This window comes from Paroedura picta, chromosome 8, assembly GCF_049243985.1.
Source record: "Paroedura picta isolate Pp20150507F chromosome 8, Ppicta_v3.0, whole genome shotgun sequence".
Classification (NCBI taxonomy): domain Eukaryota; kingdom Metazoa; phylum Chordata; class Lepidosauria; order Squamata; family Gekkonidae; genus Paroedura; species Paroedura picta.
This window is the reverse complement of record NC_135376.1, coordinates 102,908,587-102,921,915: the sequence shown is the minus strand read 5'-3', so window position 1 is coordinate 102,921,915 and position 13,329 is coordinate 102,908,587. Positions and strand designations below refer to the sequence as shown.

The window sequence follows — 13,329 nt, the reverse complement described above, 5'->3', positions numbered from 1 at the left end:
TTGGTTTCCCTCCTTCCCAAGCAAAAACATGCCCAAACACAGCCTTCCCTTTCTGATGCACTCACAGTAGCTACAGACTGCACAGAAAGGTTCCTAAGCCCTGCTTGCAGGCTTATAGTTCACATGGAAGAAAAGAAAGCCAAGGGATTTGGGCGGAGTGCAGGCTGGGTGGCTTGCACTGAGGAATGCAATTGCACCAGCTGGGGGTGGGAGACATATGAGGAGCATTTGGTTCCCTGGCCACCCCAAAGAGAGGCAATGGACTCCCCAGCTTGGGAAAAGACTGAGCTCTTCCTCACCCCACATGGTTGTGCTCCTGGGGGAAATGCCTTTTCTTGCTAGTGCTGTGTAGCTGAAGGGAACGCAGGTCAGGTCTGGGAACTTAACATGCAGTTTGGCCCTCAAAGCAGGTAAGGTGGAAACAAGGGAAGTCTCCGGTCCCAACCAAAAAAATGTCTGAAACTATGAAAGAGCAGCCAGGAGAAAACTGAGCCCAGAAGGGCTGTGGCAGGAGCCAGGAGTACCTGCAAGCTTTGAGGAACTCCGTGTTTGCTTCCCGCAGCTTCCCCAGCGCCTCTTCCAAGTACTGCCTGTAGCTCCGCAGGGAGACCTGCATCACTTCCATGTGGTTGAGCAGCTCTGTATGCAGGTTGCTGCTGAGAGCCACAAGCCTAAGGACACAGGGAGGAGGACAGGGAAAGAGCAGGCTGTGAAAACCCCCCAAGACCCACCCACTGGGCAGGAGGCAAGGGAGTGGCGTAGCTTGCAGGAGAGCCATGCATGTCACTACAGAAGCCAAAGGGAGTCAAAGTTAAGTGACACCCCCCCCCCCCCCCGTCCCTGGGACAGCCCTGTGCCTCCAGGGTCAGGAAAGCCCACAGGGACCCTGGGCACCCCACTGACTTGTCCGCCCTGCTCTCTCTCAAGAAGATGTTCTCCATGTCTTGAATTCGTTTCCGGAAGTTTCTGCTGAGCGTGTTCTGGCCTTCCTGGAGCTTCTGAAAGGCGGCTTTCTCTTGGTTCAAAGCCTCCACCACCCCAGCGCAGTGGCGGGCCAGACGGTCATTGTGGAGTCGCAGTTCCGCTGACAGAGAAAAAGAGAAAGACGCTTCAGAAATCACCCCTTTATCTTCTTCACAACAACTGCAAATAGGGTTGCCAACAATGAGGAGAAAAAACGTTCTGCCCTGTCACAGAGGCGTAATGGGGCGTCATTTACCAGGTGATACGGTTTACCTCCAAGCATCACTGGCTCATCTCTGCTAAAAGAGGCAGGACATTTTTTCTGCAAGCTGTTAGCAACCCTGCCTGTGAAATGGCTTTGGTTGTGCTGCTACTGGATTGGAATTGGAATTTCCTGAATGTACACTAACACTATGCCTGTCAGAGTACAAATCTGAAGATGAGATCTACAACTCTGAAGGTGCATGGTATGCTGCGCAAGAGCATGCGGCCCTGCGGCTCAGCCCCTGGCAGAGGGTCACTCTTTATCTCCTGCGACAGGAGAACTGGCCTCCCTGCTGTACTGGGAGCAACACAGAAAGTGGAGTGTGCTACTCTCTGGGGCTTTTTGCACGGCTTCAAAATAGCACAATGGTTGCTAATTGAAAACGCTACTAATTTGCCTTAACGCACGACGTCGTAGACAATCTGCAACACTCCTGAAACCAATCAGCAAAAAGCACTTCATTGTAGCGCTTTTAGGGGAATCCCAAAAAGTGGATTCACCCTCCGGAAAGCGATACACTCCTGCAACCAATCTGCAACAGTAGCGAAAAAGACCTGTGCGTTCCCATTGTTGCGGTTTCTTCAAAGTCCCTCCTCCTGAGCCTGTCCTCCAAACTTCCGGCGAAGCGATCGCCATTTTTTTTCCCCCGAGCGAGTGGAGATCAACGCACCGGCGAGCCTCCGTTTAGCCAGTGAGGCTTCCCAGGCTGCAGTCCCTCCTCAGAGCTGTTTACAGTCACAAGAAGCCTGCAGAAGCCCGTTTGCTGATGTATTTTCCCTTTATTTTTCACACTGTTTCGGCTGAAAATCGCGCCCGTGAGGGGGGGGAGGGGGGGATTTTTTTTTCCCACTCGGAGGCAGCGTGGCCACGATCAAATGACAGCTCAAACAGAGGCTTCCCGGCTTCAGTCCCTCCCCTTCAGTCACTAAGCACACACATTTCACACACACATTTCACACATTCCATTCAGCCGAAAATCCGGCCCGTGAGAGGGGGGGGGGATTTTTTTTTTCACTCTGAGGCAGCGTGTTAACGATCAACCGATCAAACGACAGCTCAAACACCCCAGGCAGCTGGATGGGTCTCTCCGTTGCAACGAATCTACCCAGATTCGTTACAATGGGTCTGTTGTTTTTTTTTTTTTTTTAAAAAACCTTCCTTAAAGGGAAAGGGGCTGTTTGGGAGCATGCTAACGGCTGCCCATTGGCTGCTTGACGGCCAGGGGCGGGACGAGCTTGGCAATAGCGCTTCCTTTCTAGCGATTTCTGCCGAGACCGGAAGCCTGTGGGAAACGCTAAAAAACGCAACTGATTCCACTACAAAGGCAGGTATGCATAACGACGAATTCCACTATTTTAAATGGCGATTTTTCATTCCGCAAACAATTTGCAACAAAGATCCCCGTGCAAAAAGGCCCAGAGGGTGTGCTACCCTTCTTCAGCTTCTCTCAAGACTCCACTCTTCACTCTGCCACCTAGAAATGGAGAGCTGGAAGGGACCGCCAGGGTCAGGTAGCACAATGCAGGAAATTCACAACTACCCTCCCACTCCCCTAGTGACCGCTGTTCTATGCCCAGAAGGCAAAAAGCTTGCAGGATCCCTGGCCAATCTGGTCTGGAAGAAAATTCCTTCCTGACCCCAGAGTGGCAATCGGTATTACCGTGGCCATGTAAGAAAGGCCATGAATACCGAGCATTGGCTAATTCCTTCCTGCTCTCCCTCTCACTGCCAGACTCAGCACTGCTGTCAAACTAACCTCTCCCATGAAGGAGAGCCCACCACCTCCCGAGGAAGCCTGTTCCACAGAAGAACCACCCTCACTGTCAGGAGCTTCTTCTGGATGTTTAGTCAAAGACTCTTGAGATTTAATTTCAATCTGCTGGTTCTCGTATGACCATGTAGGGCAACAGAAAACAACTCCATCCTCTAGGATAGCCATTCAATTACTTGAACATGGCTGTCATATGACCTCTCAGTTGTGTCCTCTCCAAACACAACTCCTCCAACCTTTCCTCATGGGAGTTGGACTTGACCCCTCCCCACCTTTGCTACCCTCCTCAGGACATGTTCCAGCTTGTCAACATCTTTCTTAAGCTGTGGGGCCCAAAACTGGGCATCATACTCCAAGTGAAGTCTAGCCAGAGCAGATCAAAAGGATGCTATCACTCTGTGTGACCTGGACACTAAATATCTGCTGGTGTAGCCCAAAATCGCATTTGCCTGTTTAGCTACCACATCACACTGCCTGCTCATGTTCAGTGTACGGTCCAAGTTATACTGGATTTTCCCCTTGAACTTTCATGCACAGTTGACTGGGGCACACCAAGGACATCTGTGGATGCAGGGCAAAACCCTTGAACAAAGATGCCCTGTCCTGTGGGTGGTCTCTTCCCTCTTAAACATCTTGTTCCCCCCTACAGTTAGGGAAGTAGAATCCATGAGTGGAATATTTTAACAGTTACAGGGCAGGGAGACTGGTGATCTGAGGATCCTGATCTCCAAAGGTTAATGCAGAATGAAGATCTTGCAACAGGAAGCTTAACAGGCTAGGTGGGGAGGGGGGGGTGAGAATGACAGGATTTTGCTTCCTTTCTCTAGCACAGCCATGAAGAGATGAGTACCCATCCGAACGTGGAAAACATCCTTCTCGATACGTCCCCGCCTTGGCTCATGCAAGTGAATGCGCAGCAGAAGTTCCGAATTCAGCTCCTCCTTCTTGGAGGCCGTAATGGCCCATGAGGTGGATGAAGTGTGAGCAAACCACTTCTCCAGATGTTCAAAGAACTGCAGTCGAATTCTGTAAGTGGCAACAAGAGGAGAGGATTCATCTACTTCATTACAAGTACAAATCGCAGTTCAACTGCTTAGCCTCCCTTTCTTTCATGGCTCCCTGGTAATGACATGTTACCCACACACGTAGGACATGTGTGTCCAAAAGCACTTCAAACACTTCAGATGGCCTGTGGCGTTTCTTTCAGACATAAGACATCCATTCATCTCCAAATGAGCCGGCTTTGCCGAAAGGGGCGGGCGATAAACCCAAATAATAACAACAACAACAACAACAACAATAAATAAAGGTTTTAGTTTGAGACTATGTAATTATAAGATTTACCCAACCTCAAAGGAACTGTTTGGGCTCAATAAAATAATAATGCCCCTGTTATTCCTGCAATCACCATATAATTTAATTTTAACTTAAAGGTAGATTTTGGCATAGGTTCTCAAGGATCTTGACACTTTCTGCAAGCAAAATCACCACTACTATATAAAAAGATAAAACAAAAAGCAATTGGAGAACTTTAGCTCATTCAGCTAGGCGGGCCTCCCCCTTGACACCCTTCAGGGGTGCCTCCTGCAGCAGCATGCTCAGTGGAAAGAGACAACTGTCACAGCCAGAAGGAATGTGCCTGTCATGCCCGTGTCACTGCCGCCAGAAGTTTCGTCTGGACCAGCACCCTAGCTGCTAGAAGTCGTGGCTGAACCAGCTCCACTGCTGCCACTGCTGCCGCTGTCGGAAGAGGCAGTGTGGTCAGGCAACAAAGATCCAGGGTGCGATCTGCCACTCCCAGATACTGCCCCGGATGATCAGCCTGGGCCCAGCCAGGCTTCCACCCCACCCAAGTTGCCAGCACCTACTGCACCCCAGACAAGCCCTGAGATGTCGCCAGAACGTAGAAGGCGGTGGCAGGGAGCTGACTTGACAGCTTGGAGATGCAACGCCCAGGTTGCAGTGCATTGCCAAAGTAGCTGAGGGCCAAGCGAAGCCCCTTCAACCAGGGAAAGATGGGCCACAGCTGTGCCCAGTTAAGCAGCTGCATTCCCGGCCCTAGGGAAGTGTGCCTGGCCTCGACCAGGGCCAGGGCCTTTTCGGTCCTGGCCCCCACCTGGTGGAACAAGCTCCCGGGAGAGCTGCGGGCCCTGCGGGATCTTCCAGCGTTCCGCAGGGCCTGCAAGACAGAGCCCTTCCACCAGGTCTACGGTTGAGGCTGGGGTTGCTGTGGTACATTGACTGCTCTCCCCCGGGCTTCTTCTCGAACATCGCTGACCTCCTTCTCCTCCACGCCCCCCTCTAGGAACAGGGGTAGGAAGGGGATTTTTTATCGCTCCACCATGTTGTGATGGTTTTAAGTCTTTTAATGGGAGTTTTAATGGGGTTTTAAGACATTGTAACCCACCATGAGCCATTTGGTAGTGGTGGAAAATAACAACAACAACAACAACAAAGGAGAGCCAGAGACAAGGACTATACAGCAGTGGTCCCCAACCTTTCTGAGGCAGGGCATCGGGGCACGGCCCGCAGCCCGCGCAGGCCACGCCCACGCATCGGCCGCGCCCAGAGGCCGCGCCCGCGCATTGGGCCGCGGCTGCAGGTTGCGCCCATGCATCGGGCCACACCCGCGGGCCGTGCCCGCGGCCCGCATGGGCGCGGCCGGCCCTGATTCCTTCTCCCCGCCCTCCCGCAGTAAGAAGCTTTCCGGGCCGCAAGCTTGCGGCCTGGGAAGTTTTTTACTGCAGGGGGGGGCGGGGAGAGGGAGCCACGGCCCGGCGCCATGGCCTTCGCGGCCCGGCACCGGGCCGCGGCCCGCAGGTTGGGGACCACTGCTATACAGTACATGGGCTACACCTGCCAAATTTAAGGCACAACCCAAGACAGGATTACACCACCCAGTAATCACATCTCCAGATTGATCACAAGGCTTCATTCAGCTCACCTGGCTAGGAGGATCTCTCCTGCCTCCCTCCCCTCCGCTCAACCATCCCTCCTGGATGCCCAGCGATGACATCACCACAGTGATTGGAACTGTCTTAGGGCTAAACAGATGTCAGCCATCTCCCTTACCAATCCCTATCCATCCCCCCATCACGCCTGGTGCATGAGGCTGACTGAAAGATTGTTTAAAGGGTTTTGGATGGGGTCTTGGGGTGAGAGATGGGTGCCGATGTGGGCACAATGCTTACACGGCTCCCTCTCCCTGTCCCCCCCCCCCTGTAAGAAACTTCCCAGGCCACAAGCAAATCAGCTGCAAAAGCCGCCGATTAGCTTGCGGCCTGGCAAGCTTTTTTTGTGGGAGGGGGGGAGAGGGAAGCAGGGCCGCGCATGCACGTTTGTGGCCGTGCATGCGCAGCTGGGTGATCGCCCTCCCCGCTGCTGCTAATCCGCAGCCTCGAGAAGGTTGCGGACCACTGCACTACAGCACTGTTAAAGCTGTTCTGACCGAGCAGTAATGTCAGGGCTCTGTCAGCCTCCCCTCCCTCACAGGGTGTCTGTTGTGGGGAGAGGAAGGGAAAGTGACTGGAAGCCGCTTTGAGACTCCTTTGGGTAGAGAAAAGCGGCATAAAAGAACCAGTTCTTCTTCTTCTTCCTTCTTCTTCCTTCTTCTCCTTCTTCTCCTTCTTCCTTCTTCTTCCTTCTTCTTCTTCTTCTTCTTCTAGTGCAACAGCATCATAGACTGATCTCAAGGCACTGTGATATTCCTGGCTGCCTTATTTGCAGCCCCTTCTCTAATAATCCCCAGCACTGAACTATTTTCTAGTAGCAGAAATGGAGTTCCCCAGTGACCAGAACTGACATATTTTAAAGCTCTCAATAGTCCTCTTTAATGTGTAAAAAGGATTTCTGCCCCTTAAGACAAAAGAAAAGGGATTCTTACTCACTGTCTTCCCACATTTTCAATGAAGCCACGAGACAGGTACACTTGCTCCAGGTATAAAGGAAGTAAATCTTCTTTCAGCTTCCCAACAAAATATTTCTCACATTTTCTGATCTTCTTTTTTCCTGTACGTTCAAGCACTGTGTATGTGTTTCCATTTGAAGTGGTAAAGCACTCCACAATCTTTTCTGATGGCTCACTCAGAATAGGACAGGGTTTCATCTGGAGGCAAAGAGAAAAGAAGCCATGATGTCCAATGCTAATCACAAGGCTTTTCAAAGCCCCACCCAGTAGGCACCTTTGCCTCTCGAAAAACAGCAGACACTGTACAACAGGGATGACGATGTATGCCAGCCAACCTATGGTCATTCTACAACCACCCATTTCTTTTGTGCCCAGACAGTAGCAAGGGCCACAGTACCAAAGGCAGAGTAACAGACATTTACTGCTTTTCAGTGACAGGCTCCAGATGCTCCACTCAGGATATATGTATGCCCTGGGAAGATGCGTATCCACTGCAGAACAAAACATGGCACTTGGGACTTTTGGGAAGATGCATCTGGGAAGATGCAGGGGAAACTGAGTGGCAAGCATAAAGAGAGAGAAAGGATGGTTGTGCCATCCACTGAGATGTCCTCCTGCCTCGCAGGGAGAATGTAAAGTTCTGCATGTAGGTAGGAAAAAACAAATGCTTCATTATAGGATGGGGGAGAGTAGTATTGGCGGTAATATGTGTAAAAAGGATGTAAGGTCTTAGTAGACCAGACACTGAGCATGAGTCAGCAGGGTGATTCAGGGGCTAAGAAGGCAATTGGGATTTTGGGCTGTATCCAAGGAAGTCTAGTGTCCAGATCACACCAGGTGCTGGTATCATTTTACTCTGCTCTGATTAGACCTCACTTAGAGTCCTGTGTTCAGGTTTGATTACCACAATTGAAGAAGGATGCAGATTAGTTAGACCACATGCAGATCAGTTAGATCTATCATATTTCCAATAGCCACTTAGGGCTGTGAAAGTGGGACAATGAAAAAATTGGACAAGACAAGTATTGATTCATTTGAACTCAGGTGCGGGAGAAGGCTTCTGCAGGTTCCATGGACTGCAAAGGCACAAACAAGCAAATACTACAGCGCTTAAAGTCCGATGTATCACTGGTAGGCAAAATCACAAAACCCTGGCTCACTTACTTTGGAGATAACATGTGATCCAACACAATAGAGAAAGCAATCATGTTAGGATTGGTCAGCGGAAGAAGGAAACCAGGCTGACAGAGAGTGTGGCAGTTGGACACGACTGGGAAGGACAGCAGCCAGAACACTGCATGGCTGAGGGAAATAGGGTCGGACAACAACAACAGATAGACTACAGTGTGTTCAGAGAAGATGGTCAGGGGTTTGGAGACCAAGGAAAGGTTGAAGAAGCCTGGTCTGTTTTGCCTGGAGAAAAGATATGATAACCATTTTCAAGTACTTTAAAATTATTATTATTTAGATTTATATCATGCCGCTTTCCGAAGACCCGCGGTGGTCATAGGATGTAGCATTTGTTTTCTGTTGCCCCACAGTGTTGGACCAGAATATGCAAAAGAATTTTCAGCTAAATATCCAGAAGAAGTTCCTGACAGTCAGAACAGTTCCTCTGTGGGACAGGCTTCCTCAGAAGGTGCTGGGTTCTCCTTCTTTGGAAGTTTTTAAGCAGAGGCTAGATGGCTACTTCACAGAAATGCTGATTCTGTAAACTTAGACAGATGGTGAGTGGGTGGGCAGGAAGGGTTGTGTCAGTGCTTGTCTCTTGTGGCCCTTCTTGCCTGCCCAAGGAAATGTCAATTGCCACTTTGGGGTCGGGAGGGTGAATTTCCTCCAGGCCAGACTGACCAGGGATTCTGGTTTTTTGGGGGAGAGCATCATCTGAGTATGGTAGTTGTGAATTTCCTGAATTGTGCCGTGGGTTGTACTAGACCCCTGGAGGTCACTTCGAACTCCTTAATTCTATGATTTAACAGTAGAGATGGACAGAAACTGGCTAGTGTATAGAACATATATTGTGCAAGCTAGAGACACCAAATTTGCAGTGTGTCACCAGTTGACTGTCCTCTATTCGCCTTTCATATCCGACGAGGATTAGATGCATGTCTGAGTTATTCCCCCTCCCTCCGCCCAAGAAGGTGCCCCTCAGAAAAGTGCATCCTGGGACTAGGACAGGTAGTCATTTCCCCAGAAAACACTTTTACAGGTGCACCTAAATCCAATCCTCACCATACTTGGACAGCAGGCAGTAGAGAGTCGGACAGAGATGCTCTGTTAGTTGGGTGTTGCATGCTGGGAGTAGGCAGCAGTGTACCCAGTCATAAACCTCAGCAGTTCATTTGGCCTGTAAAACGTGTGACATTTGTGGTTCGCAAACCTACAAACCAAACCACATTTTCCCAGTTCATGTCCATCCCTATTCAACAGCGCATTTTAATAAAGGTAATAGGACTGTATAATGACGGAATGGTTCAGAAAAAGGATTTTTAAAAAGGAACAGGACTATGGACTATAGCTTGGTATATAAGGTATTATCTATTATCTTGCTCTTACTGCATTGCTTTCTACCTTTGTAATACTATTTTCTGCATTGTTAGACATATCTTGTCTAATGACTTTTGCTGTTTCAAATTGCTGTAATCCTAGGTTTCATTTTATTACTAGATAAACAAAATACCCAGGGTCAGGCTGTAAGTTGGATTCTTTTTTAAGCGAACAAATGATCCCTGAGCTACCTACAGGTAAGGGATCCTTTCCCAGAAACTTTCTGTCTTCAAAGCAAACACCACAACCCTCCCCTGTGAAAGAGATTCCTGTGGTGTAGCATCTATCAGCCAAAGCAGATGAGGGCGCCCTTTCTACCCCTGGGCCTTATTAATTGTCTCTTGTCACAGATAATTTCCCCAACAAGAGGTCTCTAGACCGATTGTGAAACACTCTTGTTTGGTGTAGTGGTTAGGAGTGTGGACTTCTAATCTGGCATGCCAGGTTTGATTCTGCGCTCCCCCACAGGCAGCCAGCTGGGGGACCTTGGTCTAGTCACAGCACTGATAAAACTGTTCTGACTGAGCAGTGATATCAGCGCTCTCTCAGCCTCCCCTCCCTCATAGGGTGTCTGTTGTGGGGAGAGGAAAGGGAAGGCGACTGTAAGCCGCTTTAAGCCTCCTTCGGGTAGGGAAAAGCGGCATCTAAGAACCAACTCTTCTTCTTCTTCAGTAATATCAGGGCTCTCTCAGCTTCACCCACCCCACAGGGTGTCTGTTGTGGGGAGAGGAATGGGAAGGCGATTGTAAGCCGCTTTGAGCCTCCTTCGGGTAGGGAAAAGCGGCATCTAAGAACCAACTCTTCTTCTTCTTCTTCCCTCTGCCTTGCTCCTTGCTCTCTTCCAAGGGACACAGCACCATTCTTGCCCTTTCATTCCTCAATCAACATCTCTCTGCTTTACTCCAATCCCCTGCTAACTTATTCTGTTCTAGCCGGCTGCATAGAGAATTCATCCTTGGAAGATTTATGACAGGATTTCTTTTCACTCAACTCCTTCCTCTTTTACATGGAGAATTTAAATGTGAAGGACGTGACCACTTTCATGGCAGCCCTTAGTGCTGACTGGAGGGGCATACAAATGACTGAAAGGGAACTGTCCCTTTCTGTACCATCATGGCTGTGACTAGGGGCCTCCTTGCAGCTCCCCTTGGCTTGGCCAGTGAAAGCAGAGTTTGTGCCTCGGTGCTCAAGCAGGGCCCCACCCACCTGTTTGGGGGTCATCATGTCTGTCACATCTGCCGCCTCCCGCACTTCAGTCCCTTCTTCAGATTTCTCTGTGTCGCTCGCTAGTCCAAAACTTGTCCCAGTTTCCATCCCCTCACTTTCTGGAGGGGAGCTGTCAGCTTCTCCCAGGTTATCCATCAGCTCAGATTCTTCTGCTGACTCGTGCTCAACCTGCTCTTCAGAACTGTTGCGCTGCTCTCCCTCTTGGCTTTCTTGCTCGAGGACACACTCCAGGGCCTCTGCTGCATCTTCAGCTTCGTCTGCATCCTCAGCCGTTTCTTTTCAAAGAGCATTAAGAAGAATATGCATAGGAATCCACAAGGCCTTGCAGGAGGCATCTCGCTTCCTCCACCACCATTTTCTCTTTCCATTTCCTGAAAGACCCCCCCCCCCTCCACACACACATCCACCTTGTCCCACTAGAGGCAGCCTCTACTCAGGAAAACTGTGGCTGGGGTTGGGGTGCTGGTCCCTGGGCATGGCCCACTCACATGGCAGGGAACACACAAAGATTTGTGAAGGAGGGAACCTCACTTCTCCCTGCACTATTTTCCTTGTCCCCTTTGTAGAATTGGAAGGGGACCAATAGGCCATCTAGTATAACCTCCTGCTCAATGCAGGATCCATCATGAGTATCTGTCCAGCAGCTGCCTGAAGTCTGCCGGTGAGGGGGAGCTCCCCACCTCCTGAGGCAGCAGATTGCACTGCTGAACCACTCTGACTGTGAAGGGTTTTTTCTTGATATCTAGCCAGTAGTTTAGACCCCATATGGAGTTTCGACCCACTGCTGCAGGTCTTATCCTCTGCTGGCAACAGGAACATTTCCCTGCCCTCCTCCAAGTGACAACCTTTCAAAGAGAGTGATCCTGCCCCCTCTCAACCTTCCCTTGTCCAGGCCCAACATTCCCAAGTCCCTCAGCCTTTCCTTGTAGGGCTTGGTCCCCAGGTTCCAGGCCCTGAGCCATCCTTGTAACTCTCTTCTGCACTCTCTCTCTGTGGACCCTGCGCAAAGGACTCCAGGTGCAGTCTGACCAATGAGGTATACAATGGAAGTATGACATCTTGTGATGTTGATACCGGTGTTGATACATCCCAAGACTGCATTTGCCTTTTTTACCGCCACATCACACTGTCTGCTCACATTTAGCTGGCAACCCCATAAGCTCTTCCCTTTCCCTGACTTGTTTTCTTCTTTTCAGCCATTCACCACCCTGCTTCTATTTGCCTTCCATAAGCAACTATCTAAATTTATTATTTATTTACTTCATTTATACCCCATCCTTCCATCACAGTGGGGACCAAAGCAACTTACTATAATCTCATCTCCTTTTTATTCTCACATTCCTGCGAGGTAGGCCCCCAAATCACCCAGCAGGTTTCCACAGACAGGTGAGAATTTGAACTGGGGTCCTCAGACATTACGCCTAACTGCTCCATCTCGCTGGCTTTCACAAAGTGTCTGTTGTTGAACGGTAGCAAGCAGGCAGGCTTAGATCAGCGTGAGAATATATGATGGTGATGACTGTAAATGCCGAAAGTTGCCCAGGGGCCCCACCCCAAGGAGATGACAACCCACCTTATACAGAGAGAAAAGCAAAAGGGAAAGTGGACAAAAGACCAAATGAGCACAGGACAAGGACAACTTCTGTATAAATTGCAACCATAGAGCCAGTCATTTAAAAGGGAAGACCTGGGGGGAGGGCCTTTTAGGGCCTTTTCCCTTGCACTGCTGTCCTGCTGGAAATATTGATCCAATCACAGTTTCTGGTCTTAGTGGGGAAAGTGTCCTTAATAAAACATAACAGTTAAAAGCCATGGGACTCCACTGCAACCAAGAAGGGCTCAGCAAACACTTTGACAGAACAGGTAAGCAGGATTGGTGCGGCTCCTTAAAGAGGCAGATTTTTATTCTAGCAAAAGCTTCCATGGACGGGGATGAAGTCCTGGGGAACTCCTGGGGGAGGGGGCTTGGCGGAAGAAGGGACCCCAGTAGGACAAAATGCCTTCCCAGGCGGCCATTTTCTCTAGAACTGATCCTTGTCATCTGGGATCAACTGAAATCCTGGGAGATCTTTGAGCCCCACCTGGAGGTTGTCAAGGCTCCTGTTTATATTTGTCACAGACTAACACTACTTCCCTGGGATGAAGTTAACCCCAATTCACAAACTCTCATTTTGTTGGTCTTGAAGGGCCAAAATACATGGTGCGCAAGAGATGAGTTGAGACGTGGGTGCCTGACCTGACTTGTAGTCAAATGTAGAACAGGTGAAACAGCTGCAGGCTGGCAAAAATAGTGTGGAAGGGAAGCCAGAAGTCCCTTTCCCCTCACTGTAGCCCCACAGAACAACAGAATGATTCAGTGGTGAATTCTCCAATCCTATGGATGACTATAGCTCAGGTTGGATGCCTGAGTTCCAACAGCTGTTATATGTATCATGTTTTTTGGTCCTAAGATGACACTGGACTTTATGTTGGCTGACCCTATCCAACTGTCCACAGAGTAAGTGAAATTGGAGGATGAAGAAAATCACAGAAATGTCGGGGGGGGGGTAGTTCCAAGAATAACTGTGACCAACTAAGAGATCTTTATTTAAAGGTAGCAAAAGTAATTGATTCTTCTGTAGTTAAAATAATCAAAAGAAGTTATGTGAC

The 13,329-nt window shown here is 49.7% G+C and overlaps 1 protein-coding gene across 1 annotated transcript in view; it reads right to left on the bottom strand.

Moving 5' to 3' along the window:
- The window catches only part of CCDC180 (coiled-coil domain containing 180), a 127,166-nt gene that overhangs the window by 52,691 nt on the left and 61,146 nt on the right, over positions 1–13,329 (bottom strand). The window contains exons 18-22 of the mRNA XM_077351100.1: positions 10,660–10,955; positions 6,887–7,104; positions 3,850–4,025; positions 904–1,084; positions 525–671 (exon numbers count right to left, since the gene is read on the bottom strand). Coding sequence (XP_077207215.1) covers positions 525–671; positions 904–1,084; positions 3,850–4,025; positions 6,887–7,104; positions 10,660–10,955 — 1,018 coding nt within the window. The remainder of the gene's footprint in view (positions 1–524; positions 672–903; positions 1,085–3,849; positions 4,026–6,886; positions 7,105–10,659; positions 10,956–13,329) is intronic.